Source organism: Cydia strobilella, chromosome 17 (assembly GCF_947568885.1).
Source record: "Cydia strobilella chromosome 17, ilCydStro3.1, whole genome shotgun sequence".
NCBI classification, from domain to species: Eukaryota; Metazoa; Arthropoda; class Insecta; order Lepidoptera; family Tortricidae; genus Cydia; species Cydia strobilella.
This window is the reverse complement of record NC_086057.1, coordinates 5285245-5303129: the sequence shown is the minus strand read 5'-3', so window position 1 is coordinate 5303129 and position 17885 is coordinate 5285245. Positions and strand designations below refer to the sequence as shown.

The window sequence follows — 17885 nt, the reverse complement described above, 5'->3', positions numbered from 1 at the left end:
CCCGACGTTTCGAACCCTTTACAGCGTTCGTGTCACCCGTTGACCACGAAACCTCGCGATGTAATAAATTCAATATACGCGATATAATCCGTTTTCATAGTTTTATTTCATGAGTAACTATCGCGGTAAACTAAAACAATATTACATCTACCGTTAGTTATATTATATAACTATAACCTTGACAAGTTCTTAGATCTATTTCCTGCTTCTTGCGCTTAAAGCAAATGTACCTATGAATAATGTATACTATTTAGATTAGGTTTAAGCACAAAAAATCACCTCAGAAAATTTCAACTATACCTAAGACTAAATTAAATGCGGAAATAAACACAAACGTTGCTAATCAATGTGTAAATATGACTATGGCCTTCTGTTTACGTGCTAAAGGTAATGAGAAAAACAAAACATGCAGCCCTACGCAAGCAACGTGTTACGCGACATATTTTAAAAAGGAAATTCTAACTTTAGTTGTATCCAGAATTAGACAAAATGTTTTTATTTGAAAATGTCGTCTATGATTCAGGTATTTTTACTTAAAATATAAACGACAAAGTAAGCAGTAGCGCGTTAATCTCACGCCATCAATCTTTAATCTTACCCCTCTCCCTTTTTGCTCTATCTAATTCTGAATACCACGGAACTGCATGTTAGGTTGTACCTACTTGTACTGTAGTTACCATCATTCGGTATTTGTGATGGTAAATCAATCTAAAGCTAACGTCCTAAAGGAGCCGGGTAGGTCCTTGACTTTGTCTGCGCTCTCCTTGCAGCTGGAGGGCCTCGAGGCTTCGTCCACCGCCCACCGCTGGTCGTTGGTCAGGAACCAATCTCTGAAACGAGGGACAATTTGTATTTATTTTTGGTTCTTATTATGGAAGTATCACGAAATAGATCAGGTTAACTAGAAAATTAAGAAGGCCTCAGGTCACTTAATTAATATCCATAACTTACATTCTTAAGGCAACATCGAATAGTTCAATTTCTCACCGATCAGTACTAATAAGCAGTTATCTTGTAAAGGATATCTGACTTCAGCTCGAGCTCTTGGTCTGGGGAGATTTATATTGCTCCCTACCCTTCTTTCTCCTATGTCGCTTGATTTGATTTCCAGACTGAATTCGGTTTTTGAAATGCCGAAGAGATAATGGTATTTACCGATGGATGTAAGTAAAGGGAGGTAGATATGGCACCAGGCGCTCGATCGTGAGCCATCAAATATAGATTCTGGAACGTATTGAGTAAGTCGTACGGCTGACTCCAAATGTATCGAGATTGTCAAAATCATCTACTAAATATTGCCTGGATTTTAGTTTCGTCAACTATGAACGTCACGCGTCTTTTATAAATGAAAGGTCATTGTATTTACCTCTTGGACTCAATCTTTTTGATCCAGTGTCTCTTGATTTGCTCGATTGTGCCCGCGTTCCCGCCGAATTCCTCGGGGAGGAGATCCTGTGGCACGTCCTCATAGAGGGTCTCCGACTTTGGTTCGTGGAACTTTATCTGAAAAGACACAATGTAAAATTTTTGAGTAGGCTTCATTATTTTTCATCGTATTGCATTTAATTAGAACATTGTTTTACTTGGTTGGCTGCAACAACAAAAAAATTTTTAGGGTTCCGTACTCAAAAGCTAAAAATGACTTACTAAGACTCCGCTGTCCGTCTGTACGTATGTCCGTCTGTCTCATTCTTTAATTTGTCCTTTAGTCAAGAAGTCGGTGGAGGTTTTCAGAAAAAATGGTACCATTTACTTTTTTTCGAAAAACCATCTACTTTTGGGAAAAGGGGCCCACTGATTATCAGTACGCCGGACGATCAGCCTGTCATCAGTTAGAACAAAAATTTGACAGTTCCGATACAACTGACAGGCCAATATCGTCCGGCGGACTGGTAATCAGTGGGCCCCTTTATTTACACTCAGAATCACAAGTACTATTGAATAAGAGAAAGAAAAAAACTGTCCCAAAAGTTATTCATACAAATTTTGGGTGTCAGTTTTGTAACGGTTCATACAAAATGTATGTGAAAATGCGTTACAAAACTGTCATTTTTTGGGGACATATTTTTCTTCTTAAATCGATAGTTCTCCTGATTCTGAGTAGAAATAAGAAATAACCCAAAAGTTAATGAATTTACGAATAAAAGTAAATGGTACACTTGTAAGTGAAAATGCCCAGGTACCTAACATTTTGATGTCAAAATATAATGTCACTGTTAACAACGTCATAAAGTGTTATTTTAGAAGTTTTTTTTACTGTGCTGTTGCCAAGTAAAAAAAAATGAAGTTATGTTACCACTTGACCACGCCACGTTGAAAACTCACCAATTTAGCGACATCCGCCTTGAGGAAGGGTTTGCAGAGAGCGTGAATCTTGTTGATGTAAGACGGAGCGTTAATCACGTGGACCTGCTTCAGTCTGATAGGCATTGCTTCCTGAAAACCAACATATACAACAGTTACTAGATGAAAGTGTCCTCAAGATATTCCCAAATCAAAATACAAATACGCAAAGCTGGGGGCTTAGCCAAGATCTGTATATTTTGTTTTTTTCTTAAAACTGAAATATTCGTAGTGTAAACTTAAGAAATTATGATATGGTACTAAAATAAATTACCTATGTTCATTGTTCAAGGCCTGTTCATTTAACAACGGTAAACGACGAAAATGTTTTGTTAAGTATGATGAACGGGTTTATCAGATTAAAGATATGTAACCCTCGTCGTTTGCACTCACCTGTGAGTACATCATATATTTCCGTAGTACAGACAAGTTCACTTTGCCGATGAATTTCAAGGAAACGTTGGCGGCGTCGAATATGGGTATTTCTCCAGCCGGAATGTCATCTTCTTCCGTCAGCCTGGTGTCAGCCAGCATAAAGAAGGTCTTCACGGCGTCCACGAAGTTAAACAAGTCCAGGTCGGGGTTGTTGAGGCGGTAAATGAAAATCCGGTGGTTTTCTTTTGTCTTGTTGGGAAGAGGCAACAGGTCTCTGTGAAGATAGAAATAAAACTATTGTTACAACTGCAGGTAAGTTTGGGTGTTCAACTAATTTTCTACCCGCTGTACTCAGTTCGGTCTAATTGGGTTAAGAAACAGATTGACAACAAATATTCCAGCATAAGAAGACTTCTAAAGCAAAACCTAGTGAACTATTTTTAAAAGCATGCTAAGCTAACTATTCGCAGATTAAAGGATGACTCACGTTAGACCGGGCCGTGTCCGGGCCGGAGCTTCCGGCGCTTACTTTTCTATGACATGACAGGTGATCACGTGGTGCTTTCTATAGAAAACGAAGCGCCGGAAGCTCCGGCCCGGATACGGCCCGGTCTAACGTGAGTCATCCTTAAATTAAATTTGACGGGGGTGTAGGTATTATTGTTTAAGTGCAAATGCACAGTGAATGAAGAGCTCAAAAGAAATCGCTCAGCGTAAAGAAAATGTGAACTTTCTGTGTGAATTTTTTTGTAGGTATGTAGATACAACAAACGACAAAAATATCAAATTACTACTATGGCTTGGGCGCAACACAGTAAAGTCTTCTTACTGGCCGTGTTTATTCAATTCAACCTCGACATTGGCGGAATCATCAAGGCCTCCATGAAGCTATAAATACGTAAATTATATCAGTCATGTCATTGTGTCCCTATGCAGGCGCTTCCACAGGCATGCGAATTGCCTGTAATATTATGTGACGTTCGTTTACCAAGCCTAAGGGTACACCTAGCCACAAAATTTGTATATGAATAAATTTAAAATAATAATAAATAATAAATTAATAACAATGAATTAATTAATAATTAATTATTATTTAATTTTATAAATGTGTGTATTAATAAATTCATTCATAATGTATCAATCCATGGAATTTTGCAGCTCGCGCACAGAAAATATTAATAAGACACAAGTTTCGCAATGTAAAAAGGGTCAAGATCACAGGAAAAGGGTGTAGGCTTGTAGAGGTGAAGGTGCCGTGACGTATAACGGTTGGAACTTTATGATTTATCTAAACCTTTATGGAGAATGGAGACTTAGGGCCAGTTACAACAACCACAACGGACGGACTAGACGGAATTGACGGACTGACACTTAGCACGAACTATGAAATCTATATTGAAATTTAGCGAACATTTTAACGGAGATAGATGGTTTGGTGCAACGAACTCTAGTAAATGTTGTCATGCTGAAACTTACGTGATTTCAAAGACGCGTCTTATCTCTGGTGCCCAAGGGTCCCTTTTACAGAACAGCTCGGGGGCATTGGAGCGGATCGTGAAGAACAGATCGAGGATGCGCTTCGCCCGCTCGATACTGTAGCGGCTGCTGTGTAGGAAACGACGGAGCAGGATCTCGTCTGTAAGGGAGATAATAATTTTAATCTCAAGGACCTGAACTATTCAAGCTATAGGCGATTAGATAATGTCGTAGCTAAGTCGATATATGATGCGACCGCGTCCTTATACAAGACAGCCGTCACGCCCGTCGCTATTGTTTTGTGTAGGTCCGAGGACTTGTTTTCCAAAAAAAATCACATAACATTGCTTAACCACACATTACATTGCTTAAAATTCAGACGGAGTTTCCTTTTTAGGGTTCCGTACCCAAAGGGTAAAAACGGGGCCGAGACGGGAACGGGACGAGGACGAGTAGAAAAAATATATATTAGAAACCTCAATATCATTTCTGAAGACCTATCTATAGATACCCCACACGTATGGGTTTGATGAAAAAAAATTGAGTTTTAGTTCCAAGTATGGGGAACCCCCAAAATTTATTGTTTTTAGGGTTCCATACCCAAAGGGTGAAAACGGGACCCTATTACTAAGACTCCGCTGTCCGTCTGTCCGTCTGTCACCAGTCTGTATCTCATGAACCGTGATAGCTAGACAGTTGAAATTTTCACAGATGATGTATTTCTGTTGCCGCTATAACAACAAATACTAAAACAGAATAAAATAGAGATTTAAGTGTGGCTCCCATACAACAAACGTGATTTTTGACCGAAGTTAAGCAACGTCGGGCGGGGTCAGTACTTGGATGGGTGACCGTTTTTAGTTTTTATAGATAATGGTACGGAACCCTTCGTGTGCGAGTCCGACTCGCACTTGGCCGGTTTTTTATATATAAATTGCAGTCATAAGTGCAGCCGCTAGATTTTTACTAAGATTTGTAATGGATGTATGTTCGTTACTAGTAGGCTTAATAAAGATAAAAATCCAATCATATTCTACATATAAAATACCTATTTATCTCAATACATTTGGTATGGATATGCAGTAAAAGAGACTTTGTCTTTACGCTTTCGTCGAAAATCGAAAACTTGACCCGTTTGTTTACAATGTAACAATGCCAAAGGTCAATGACAAAATAAATGTTTTGTTTGTTTTGTCATACAATATTATTTCATAAATTAACGGTTTGAGGTTTGGATGTACATTTAGTATTTTGTTTTAGAATTGTTTATTGCACCAAAGAGGATATAATAAGATAGAGCGGTACTGTCATAGTAAATTTTGTAACCACTGTAAATTCACTGCCATCTATCGACATACTTTAAAACTAAAAATGAAGATTTATAAAAATACGTTAAAATGTATTTAAATGTGGATAAAAGTTTTTGTTATTTGCATTAATTATTTTTATATGATTTTGACCCATGTTCTTTCACTGATATGCGTTAAAATTGTTAAATAACAAACGAAACCGTCAACGCCATCTATACGACAGTAGGCCAAAGCTAGTGGCGCCCTCTGAACGAGAATCAAATTTTCGTGATTTTCGAGGCACGTTTTTTCCTTAGACTGTATCCATCTATTACGGAGTTATATCTATCTTTGATTGCACTCATATTAGTATAGGTACATTTCTTAAAACTATTTAATACAGTTCCACATGAACCCTGTAAGGGTAGTATAGCAATATACTTAACACTAACTTATGAGATAACATGCATCATAGGCATAAGCCAATAACCTAAGGACTAGAGTGTATAATTTTGGTCACTCTTGTAACCATTTTTCAAACTTTTATCAGTGCCGGTAACGTTATGTAGTCCATATTATTATTATTTTAACATTACAGGTACATTTAACGTTGTTTTTAACCTACTATTAAAACAGCATGCCGATGCTAGATATCATATAAATTCGCAAATTGCATGTATGGACCATAAAATCTAATAATTAACATACATACATCTGTAAGATATAACCAGTAAAACTCCAAACAATAAGTATAGGACAAACTTATATTTATTATCCGTTACAATCATAAACCTTTTTGTCCAACCAACCCTCTCCTTTCTTTCCTTTTTTTTTTTCTTCTTTTTTTTTAATTTCTCGTTTCCCGCCATGGGCAACGACCCGCCAATTTTCGAACCTCAGCCAACGCTGATATTTGTTCTCAATTGTCGAGTCGTTCAAACATTATCAAATATTTCAAATAAATTGCATATTATGACACACATACATGAAACTAAACCAATATAAATGTAATAACAATTTTGGAACCTTACACTCGACCATCCTGATAACGTGTATGCCCCCATACACGCATCCGGTGAAACCTTACACTTGGCCCATTTTAGAGTTACACAAAAATAATTAATTACTTAAGAGACGACATTTTCCTCTATAAAATTTTAAATAAATACTTTACAATTACGTAAAACTTAAGAGCAGTAACCGGAAAGATAAACTTATGTACAAATGTTATAATATTATATTATCACACATATTTTTAAATACTCGTATTCGCCTCTCGATGCATGAGGGATTAGTTGTACTGTACCTCTCGGTTCGTGAGGTGTTGGTTGTGCCTCTCGGTTCGCGAGGACTTACTGGCACCCTATTCAGTTCAGAAGGGTTTAAATGCTCAGTCATCTTATCTATTCGTTTACATTTCACAAATACTCAAAACAAATCTATTCAAAAAAAATAAAAAAATATGTCAATGATTCTTGTGAACAACATAACGATAACAGTTAGTTCAAATCATCCGCTAAGAATCATTATACATAAAAATTGCCTTAACCTAAAATAATAATACTTCCCCGAAACATAGCAATCAACGTTTCGATAAACACTAACTGTGAACTGCTACAAACAAATCATTCTTCATCACTAGACTTATTATTCTCGGTATCAGTATCAGTATCATTATCCTTATTGCTAATCTCTAGAGCTGTTAAGTGAATCCATGGTTTCATTCGATCAGCAGCTATCACTGTCAGTCGCTTTCTTTTTGTGCCTTCAAACCCTGGGATCGACGCTACTTTATAACGGTCGTTGCCTAACACCTTCACAATACGAAACGGACCTTCATATGATGGTAAAAGCTTTGTGCTTTTACCTTGATTGTAAAATGCCGTTTTCGTGATTTTCACTAACTCGCCCTTCTTATATATTCTTGCCGGCCGCCTACCTTTGTCATAATACTCTTTTTGATAACGTTGTTCTCTTTCAATTTTATCACTAACTTCTTTTTGTAACGTTTGTAAATCACTAACTTCGTGCAAATCGTTTGATATTTCATTTAAAATTGGATTAACTTCACTACCCATTGACGGCCCAAACATTACTTCGGTTGGTGTTCTACCTGTAGTTTTTTGAACAGTATTATTTAACCCCCATTGTATTCTGCCCAATTTGTTGTCCCAGTTCTTTTCATCGTCGTTAAAATTTAGAGCTTTTAATGAATCTAAAATAGTGCGATTATAACGCTCGACTTGCCCATTAGCTCGAGGGCTCGCTACCGCATTCAACACATGTTTGATGCCTCGATTAAGACAAAACCTTCTAAAAATATTTGAGGTGAAACAGCTACCTCGGTCGCTTATTAATCGATCAGGGGTTCGAAATATATCAAATATATCCTCTAAGATCTTTAAGACGTTTTGGGTATTAGTATTCCTTACTGATTTAATAAACGCGAACTTGGTAAAAGAGTCTACGATCACTAAGATATGAGTATGTCCCTTTTTTGATTTTACGAAAGGCCCAAGGTGATCAATGTGTAAGGTGTGGAAAGGCTTGTCAACTTTCTGTATAGGATGTAATACACCTTCTCGTGTAGTAGATTTTTTTGCATATGCGCACTCAATACACGCACCGACGTATTTCTTCACAAAACGAGACATTTTGGAAAACCAATAACTTTTCTTTATTCTATCGTATGTTTTCTCAAAACCTAGGTGACCGATGTCGTCGTGGTTCATTCTACATAGTTGCCATCTTGCACCCTTCGGAACAACCCATCTTAAATCATTTTTATCCCCACCTATGCATTTGAAAAGCTTATTATTCCGTACAACATAATTATCTTTGATATATTCTAGCCCCTTTGTATCCAGATCACTTAGAAGTATATCTCGAATCCTACATAATTCTGAGTCTCCTAGCTGAAGGGTTAGTAGCCAATCCTCTTCACTAATGGACATTACAGATGGAAAAGGCTCGACAGTGTAAGTTTCTTTTGCAGGTATCGGATTTCGCGATAATGCATCGACGTGACACATCTTTGTACCGGCTCTATATTCCACCGAACAATCAAACTCCTGAAGGGCTAGCCACCAGCGAGCAATACGAGGAATTAAATCACGTTTCTGAAACGTAGAGCGTAATGCACTGCAGTCGGTGATTATTCGAAAAGGTCTTCCTAGCAAGTAAACTCGAAATCTTTTTAATGAGCACACGACAGCCAATGTTTCGAGCTCATACGAATGAAAATTCTTTTCCTCAGGAGACGTCTGACGACTGTAGTATGCCACCGGTTGAAAAGGCTCTGTCGGGTTTGAACGCTGCAATAGTATGCCACCTATACCTATCCTACTCGCATCAGTATGCAGTTCGGTTTCGGCTGAGGGGTCGAAAATGGCTAGCACTGGTCTATCTATTAACCGATCTTTTAGTTTTTGAAATGCGTCAGACTGCTCAGCACCCCATTCCCATACCGCGTTCTTTTTTAGTAACATAGTCAGCGGCGCAGCCAGCTGCGCAAACCCTTGTGTAAACTTCCGGAAATAGCTAACGAGTCCTAGAAATTGACGCACTCCATGCACATTCTCGGGACACGGAAAATTTGCCACACTTTTAATTTTGCTTTCACCTGGTCTCATTCCTGTAGAACTGATCTCATAGCCAAGATAATCAATTTGATTCTGAAGGAAACTACACTTTGTTAGATTAAGTGTCAACTTAGCTTTTTCTAGCAATTGTAAAACGTCTTCCAACCGATTAAGACATTCATCAACGGTTTTCCCAAATACAAGTAAGTCGTCTATGTAAACAGTAGCCTTGTCGTACCTTGCCTGGCCTAGAACATGATTCATCATCCGCTGAAACACTGCGGGTGCATTTGCAAGGCCGAACGGCATTCGATTAAATTCGTATTGGCCGTCCGGCGTGACAAACGAAGTGAGATGTTTAGACTCTTCAGAGATTGGAACCTGATAATACCCTGACATTAGATCAAGAGTGACGAACCATGCCTGTCCTGACAGACGAGATATTTCTTCGTCAATAATAGGCATCGGATATCGCTCCTTATTTGTTATAGAGTTAAGCATACGATAATCGACACACATGCGCATTTTTCCATCTTTCTTTCTCACAAGTATAATCGGACTTGCATAACTAGAAACAGATTCTCTGATGATTCCAGCGTCCATCATCTCTTCGACCATACCGCGAACTTTATCACGCTCATGATGGGACAGTCTATAGGGCCGATATACTACGGTGCGCTGATTATTTAATTCAATTTTCATTTCCGTTACATCTGTGCAACCCAAACTGCTAAGATCCGAGGCAAAACAATGTTCATAACGTTTCAGTAAATTCATTAATCGAAACTTGTCATGTTCTTCTACAAAATCACCAACACGTACTTGAGATTCATCAATTTGCTTACTTTTCTGACTTTGCTCCGTAATAATGTCTGACGCTCCCTGTGTAATACGATTCACAATATCTACCTTTTCGCCCCGGGCAAACACAAACTCTTTATAAATCAAGCACGGTAGTGTACACGGTGTAACTGTAATATATAAACTCCCTTTGTTGACTTGGTATATACCTCCACAGACTACAAATTGTTCATTAGGTCTCCCAACAATATTTGTATTTAATAGCAAGCTTCCTGTAAAACTAAATTCAGTAGTCGCTTTAACACTTGCAGCGCCAAATAATTTATTGTTGCTTTTTAACCTAAGTCGAACTAAACGCTCTTCATTATCATCACTAAGGTTGCGACTGGGTATAACTGTACCAATATCTAAAAATTGCAACTTAGTCGCATCTTTATATACAACTATATGTGGTTGCTCTGTAAATGTTTGGCCAATAAGCACCGGTTTTTCAAGCAAGTAATCATCTACAACTTTACATTTCGATACGGCGCTTACCCCGTCGACTGTAATATCAAGTGTAATAGAACCTAATGAATTTACTAAACCATTACCAAACCCTTTTAGCGTGGAAGGTTCTCCATCATGAGATATCCCTAAACCTATTAGAGAAGATGATTTTATCAATGTCGCCTCGCTCCCAAAATCTATAAACGCTTGAAAAGGGTCCCCATTAATTATTACTAGCTTAGTATATTTTGTACTTGGATTTTGATTGGATATACACATCGTTTTCTGAGTTTGTTCAGGTTTAATATTACTCTTATTTGTTTTAAGGAAACAGGTCTCCTCTGTATGACCAATTTTCTTGCAACGACTACAATGACGTAAAGGTTTTGAACATTGTAAATATGAATGACCCTTTTCTTTGCAATTGAAACATCCTGGTTTGGATCCCGACCGGTTATACTGGGTATTCTTACTACTATCTGCTGAACTCGAGAAGGCATTACTTTGATTTTTATTTTTGAAAGCGAGTGACAAAGAAGTTTGTTGTGTATTACTGTGACTTAATAAAAATTGCAAAAGTTGTTCGGGTTCATTACAGCGTAAAGCCAGTGCGCTGGATTTAATTGTCCTATCACTGATACCGTGAATAATACATTCGGCTGCACGCTTTCCAGAAATGTCGCATTGATGTAGAAGTGCTAACTTTTCATAGTAATAAGTTTCAATTTCTTCGTTATACTTACTTTTACGTCTTAGCATATCCTCCAGGGCTTGGCCGTAATTTTGCTCAGAAGGAAAAGCCTTAGTTAGTTTGTCTTGCCACTCTTTCCAAGTGTATAAAATTGTATTTAAACTTTCATACCAAGTCTTTGCTAAGCCCTGTAGTTTTTGCATGGCAAAATGTATGGTCGTCCTTTCATCCCAGCCATAGACAGTAGCACATTCATTTACCTTTTTGAGCCAAATATCAATGCGTTGCGTTTTGTTTGAAGGATGGAACTCAGGAAGGATATTCTTTGTATTTATGTGTTTATTAGTACTGTTTTGTGCTACTTGAGTCGATGGCTGTGATGTTGATTTACATTTAAGCGCATTTATAAGATTAACTATGTCTTTGGAACAGAATAAAGGGCTACGCGAACGTCGAGAATTTAATTCGGGTACCTTAACATAATTAACTTCCTCGCGACGCCGTGTTCTACGAAGCTCATACTCGCGAGAGTAGCGTTGTTCATCGCGAGTTGGTGGTGAAAATCGAGGCTCATTACTGCCACGATGCACGATGCGGTGCTCGCTATTCCACTCGCAGCGACGCTCGCTGTTGCACTCACTGCGGCATTCGCTGCGACGTTCGCTATGGCGCTCGCTACGATGTTCGCGACTGCGCGGGCTATACGGGTCGCGGCGCTCGCGGCTGCGCGGGCTTCGATGCCCGTGAACACGATGGCTGCGTTGTTCGCGTTGGCGCGTGTTGCATGGCGATCGACGCTCGCGACTGCGCGGGCTGCGTAGGCCGCGCCTACGATCACTCCATGGGCTACGATGCTCTCGATTTCGTTGACTACCTAGACTACGATACCCTGGGCTGCGCAGACTACGACGCACACTACTCCGCGGGCTAAGATATTCACGACTGCGCGGACTGCGGTGGCTGCGACGTTCACGGCTGCGCGATCGGCGAAACTCGTAGTTACGCATGTATTCCTCTGCCTGCTGATCGAGTTCCTTATCGCGCAGTTGATCGCCCACCAACTCCTCTTGTTCGCGCTCCAACGAACGCTGGCTGTGGCTTCGGCTGCGCGCAGCGGCGCCGTCAACTCTATTACCCTGGACCTCAGGCGTAGCCAGGTTGCGATGCTCGACATCTGGGTTGTCCATTTGCTCAGCCATCTCCGTATATATAGTTGTGCACATGAAAGAAAACATTATGATTGTAGCTTACCGTAACCTTAAATATTAAACAGAAAATATGGTGAAATTTTAGTAGTAGCTAGATGTTATACTTTACCCTTATGTATTAACACCATAGCCTACATAATAATCCTTCAACAGTATTTAGGTACTGTACCTACACTTACAATAATAATCGATTACTAGCGGAGCGATTCGAATTTAGAAATTCTTGTGATTATCTCTTTTCTTTCGTGAGTTTAGCCTAGCCCGATGGAGATATATATATCATTCCAATGTCTTGTCACAGTTAGTTCGCCAAATTTCGGACTAAGCAAATGAATTAACATTGCAACTGAATAGGTAATGACTAACGTTTTGTAATGACCAACCAGTCATGATATACCACGTTTATCTCTACAAATATTCAATTTATATAAATCCAATGCAAATAAATTTAGATTTTACAATATTTCTACAATGTTGTATTTACTTGATACAAATAAAAAAACAACGGACGTTTATTGTTCAACCAGATTATACAATCAATTTAATATAATTTACTACGTATATTTTCAATGGCTACATTAGTTTTTAAGACCAAATTATACTTATAAAATCTCAATTGTGATTAATTGCATGGCAATCATAATAATTTCTTTTCGGTTTATATTCTACGATTGACAAAAAAAAATCTAGGTACCCATTCAACTCTCATTACTGACTATTTAATTCTCAATCAATATTAGGGCGTGTATACTTACAATTTTGCCGTTCTTCACTTCTGACTGTAAGATATAACCAGTAAAACTCCAAACAATAAGTATAGGACAAACTTATATTTATTATCCGTTACAATCATAAACCTTTTTGTCCAACCAACCCTCTCCTTTCTTTCCTTTTTTTTTTTCTTCTTTTTTTTTAATTTCTCGTTTCCCGCCATGGGCAACGACCCGCCAATTTTCGAACCTCAGCCAACGCTGATATTTGTTCTCAATTGTCGAGTCGTTCAAACATTATCAAATATTTCAAATAAATTGCATATTATGACACACATACATGAAACTAAACCAATATAAATGTAATAACAATTTTGGAACCTTACACATCTTTAAACTATTAACACATAATATCAAAAACATTATTATTCTTTCCATCTCCTCCCTAATTGACAAAGCAATAAACACTTAAGTTTCGATAGAAATATCTTCGTAATTTAAAAACACTTACCTAAATAATTACTGACAATAAAAGACGTCATTACAATAAAGTTGGTTGGTGAATTGTGTTTTCGATGACAACATCTCATCATTGTCGATTAAGTCATGCAATTGACACAGTATCGAAATAAGTTAAATGTCGTCCCTATGACGCAGCTAGGTTATAAACTTAGAGTTATTGTCTGGGGTCAATTAATATAAATTCAATATTTCACCTTTGTCTTAAAATTTATATTGATATTTATGTCATATCTTGAAGGGTAAAACAGGCCACCTGTGAGCGGCCGGTGAGCGAAGTCGTTTTTGTCGACATTAGTTAGTTATTACGCGATTAAGTCTGATTTTAGTCAATAATTGACTAAAATAAAACTTATCTAATGGCGTAAAGTTAAGTTTTAAATTTACCTGTGACGTTTCGAGGATGGCGTTGTCTCGTAGCCTCGGAGAAGTTTGTTTAGTTATTTACATTAAAAATAAAGTCCCAAGATCCTACATACAAGTTGACTGTACATTAGGCATTACGTCATTTTGTAAGTAATGACTAATGAGTTTAAAAACTTAAACCGGATGGACTTTTTCATATACCACCTCCGTTTTTTATCAGCAAATAAAAATGAAGCCTAAAGGGTGCCGGGAAACAATAAATTGTTTCCCGGCACTAACATGTTACAGCAGTGTGCAATATAATAGCAGTTAATGAGAAATTGAAAATCAAAGGAAAACTATAACTTTAGATCAATCATATTGAAACTTTGTTTACACCTACTCGTAGATTTTTTCTGTACTTATTACTTACCTAACACTAATAATTCAACATTAATTGTAAACTATATTAATTACTGAAATTGTATAAACCTAGATTTTATGTTTTAGAATCAATTGCTATTTCTTAGTTTTTAGGTATTTATTATTAATGTGGTTTGTACTAGCTGTAGGTAAGTTGATTTAATTGATGATTGTTATTTTAATGAATTGTAAATCAGCTGACATTTTCATTGTAAACTTTACTTAAATAATATTGGAAGTAAAAAAAACAGTTTTGAAACCGGATTTTTTATTTCCTAGCAGAAATTCTTATAAAACTGGAGAACCCACATTTTATTTTTAGAAATTATTTACTCAAGTTACTTTAAAATACACTGCTATTACTTTGCACACTCATGTACATAGGTACACTGCTAAAATCGTAACCCTTCCTTTTGACTTTGACGTAGCTAAGCAATATCGAGATTGACACAATTTTTCATGATAGGTTAGTACTGGAGAAAATTGAAAATATCAATCAAAAAAATGTCAATAAAATAAATGTGAAATATATTCTGAAGGGCCCTCCACACTCGCGCTCGCGGCTTCGCGCCGCGTAGTCTGGAGCGGGCTTGACATTTACTCAACACTCGCTGTCTTAAGGGGCCCACTGACTATCAGTCCGCCGGACGATATCGGCCTGTCAATCAATCAATCTTTAAGTAGTTATGGCTCCATCGGTACTGTCGATGATTTCGCCAACGTCAAAGTGGGATCCACGTGGGATCGAATTAATAATTCTAGATTTTCTTCAGCCAGTGTACGGTAAATAAAATTATGGGCCGCTAGGGCTCTAGCCTGACACGGTTAGAGGTAGAAATACCAAATGCTCTTAGAGCACGACGTTGTTCGGTAGTTATTGTTGTTGTTGTCTCGTGGATTTTACGAGAAGCACGTGGACTACCGGCCGTTGACTCCAAAATGGTGGTTAAACACGCTTTGAGATTAATTCTCCATTCACTGCACACTACCAAATTAGATTACGGTATAATAAAGCTATCGATATTACACTTTAAACAATATTAATGAACAAAAAATAAAGGAATTAATCACGAGGCTACTATCAAGATGGCGTTCGAACCGGAAGTTAGAACAAAAATTTGGCAGTTCCGAGCAACTGACAGGCCGATGTCGTCCGGCGGACTAATAGTCAGTGGGCCCCATTACAGGTGAACGCACTTAAGCTTATCGGTCCTAATGTGCTTACGTCAACTGTAAATGGTTATGTTAATCATTGGTGCACATCGTGCGCAACGCAGTGATACAGACACCAACCAGTTGCTATGTGATAAGGTATAAATTATTCCGAAAGATAATTAAATAGTTAAATCAATAATAAAGGACAATTTTACACATATCGATCTAGTCCGACAGTACCTCTAAGCTTAATATGGCTTGTGTTGTGGGTATTAGACGACGATATATTTGTACTTATATACATAGAAACCTGCACCATCTCACTAAACAGGGTTTAAGCGGTTAAACCCTTAACCCAGTGTCAAATTGTACTGGTAACCATGGTATTTCCAGGTTTAACCGGTTAACCCCGGGTTGGAATGGTGCAAGTGGCCCTAACAAATATTTGTGATAAACACACAAATAAATGCCCTTACTAGGATTCGAACCCTGGACCTCCTGTTGCGTAGCAGGGTCACTAAAACTTTACATTTTGCTCGACTGCCTGCTATGTTGCAGGAAAAGTCAATATCAGAGTCGATATCCTGGTTTGGATAATTGACATCTTCTGTAACAATATTACAGTCGGCAGCAATACTGCACAGCAATGCTTTGGTAAGTCTATAGGTTTATCTTATGAAATATTCTTACCGACTTCATGAGGTAGATGAGGTTGCTTCAAAAGCCAGTCTTTAAACGCGAGGAGATCCCTCTCATGGTCAAACTCTTGGTCCGGCATCCTGAAATCACAAAGACAATAATGAAGATCATACGGAAAAATTACACATATATTTTTGTGTGTCGCTAGAGAAAACAATCTAGTTATTAAATCATAATGTAAAGGGATACAGGACGACATGATTTTCACTTCTCAACCCGGTTGCAATTGATAAAAAAAATCACATCTTCTGTTTCTGTTGATTTACGGTACCAATTAACAAATCCAGTTCTCAGTTACAAACCTATAGAGACATAATAGGTACTTGTACTACACCAGGGGGCCAAGGCTAGGGACGATAATAATTTAGGTACCTATAAAAAATAATAAGTCTATCGAAACTTAAATAATATATAATGAAACTGATGACGTCACTTTTACAACGTGACGTGACGTGGCTTTTTTGCAATGATCCCAATGCCTTTTTACTCTTCGATTGGTGTTTGTCGATAAATTGCCGTCTTGACTACGACCTAGACAGTCTAGGTTAGACTTATTTATATATATAACGACATTGGAGCCCTAATTGTTACTCTATGCAGATGTAAGGTTGCAAGGTTACTTCGCTGGCTCAAATATTTGATTTAAGTTAAGTACACGACGACCCAGACAAATATTCCGGTTAAGGAAACTTAAATGTTGACTGAGCTAATATTTTATCCGGTCGAAATCAAATTAAATAAACTTAGGGTGTTAGCACTTACACGTCAAGATTTTGAATGTCAATCTGTTATTACTTATAGTATATGTATAATATATAATATAGTCTATATTATAACATAATTAGGCATGTAGATATTATTGTTACCTTCCCACTTTCTTTATTAACATAACGTACAAAGAATTTACTGAGACAATAAAAACAAATAAGTAAAAATAAATAAATACAGTTATGATCGTAAATGTGGTAGACATTACGACAGCGATCAGATGAAAAAGTGCATAGGGTACAATCAGCGATCAACTACCAGATGGCCTAAATATTTATTTAACATCAGTTTTAAGTACTTGTAACATATTATCATAAACGAGTCATAGAGCTGCTTAAGTTTGACGTTTCATTAATTTCTATTTTATTTTTAATTATCTGGTTTAAAATAAATGGCGTACTGGCCAGGACTCGAGAAAAATAGAGTTTTAATTTGTTAATAATGTTGAAACCAATTGCAGTTAATAATGTTGAAACCAATTGCAGTATTTTATCATTAAACAAGTCGAAAACATAAAAGACGAATAGGACATTTAACGCGCAAAGCGGTAAAAATTTTACTGGTATCAGTGCATTATCAAAAATACTCCAATTTTTTTGTTAAATATCTTAAGATTCGTGCCGCTATACCTAAATGCCTCATCAATTAAAGTCCGTGAGCGTTATTTAACATCGCAAGTATCGCAACTTGAGTTCAAGGATTCTAGTGCGTCATCAGACATGAGACCTTGTACCTGACCCGAATGTAAATGCACTGTATAACAATGCTACAAGTATGCTAACAATTAAATACATCACATAATTATGTGCCGAGATAACTATTTGTACCGATTTTGACGTAACAAAACGTTATATTTTCATCCAAGGCTCGGAACCGGTTTTTTCTTCAAAAAAAAAATACCTGTATTATTACGTTCCATTTCGTTCTTTGGTATATTTTTAATGAGACAATCTAATAATACGAAGTTGTTACTTAAATACATGATTCAGTCCTGCGTAAAGTACTCTATCGCA

At 37.4% G+C, this 17885-nt stretch overlaps 1 protein-coding gene across 1 annotated transcript; it reads right to left on the bottom strand.

Annotated features, from left to right (window-relative positions):
* Positions 1-643: 643 nt before the first annotated feature.
* On the bottom strand, positions 644-16184 carry LOC134749032 (alpha-tocopherol transfer protein-like). Its single transcript, XM_063683926.1, has 6 exons — positions 16096-16184; positions 4195-4354; positions 2737-2992; positions 2326-2436; positions 1367-1503; positions 644-830 (listed from the first exon to the last, which is right to left on the bottom strand). Exons 1-6 carry the CDS (start codon positions 16181-16183, stop codon positions 704-706), a joined length of 879 nt encoding a protein of 292 aa, XP_063539996.1. The 5' UTR covers position 16184; the 3' UTR covers positions 644-703.
* Positions 16185-17885: the final 1701 nt, after the last annotated feature.

Bases quoted from the DNA above. Each gene is read 5' to 3' on its own strand.
- LOC134749032 (XM_063683926.1), bottom strand. From the start codon at position 16,183: ATGCCGGACCAAGAGTTTGACCATGAGAGGGATCTCCTCGCGTTTAAA. The intron at 2,993-4,194 runs GTAAGTTTCAGC...CTATCTTCACAG, and splicing joins AGACGCGTCTTTGAAATCAC to AGACCTGTTGCCTCTTCCCA. The intron at 1,504-2,325 runs GTGAGTTTTCAA...GTGTCTTTTCAG, and splicing joins AGGCGGATGTCGCTAAATTG to ATAAAGTTCCACGAACCAAA.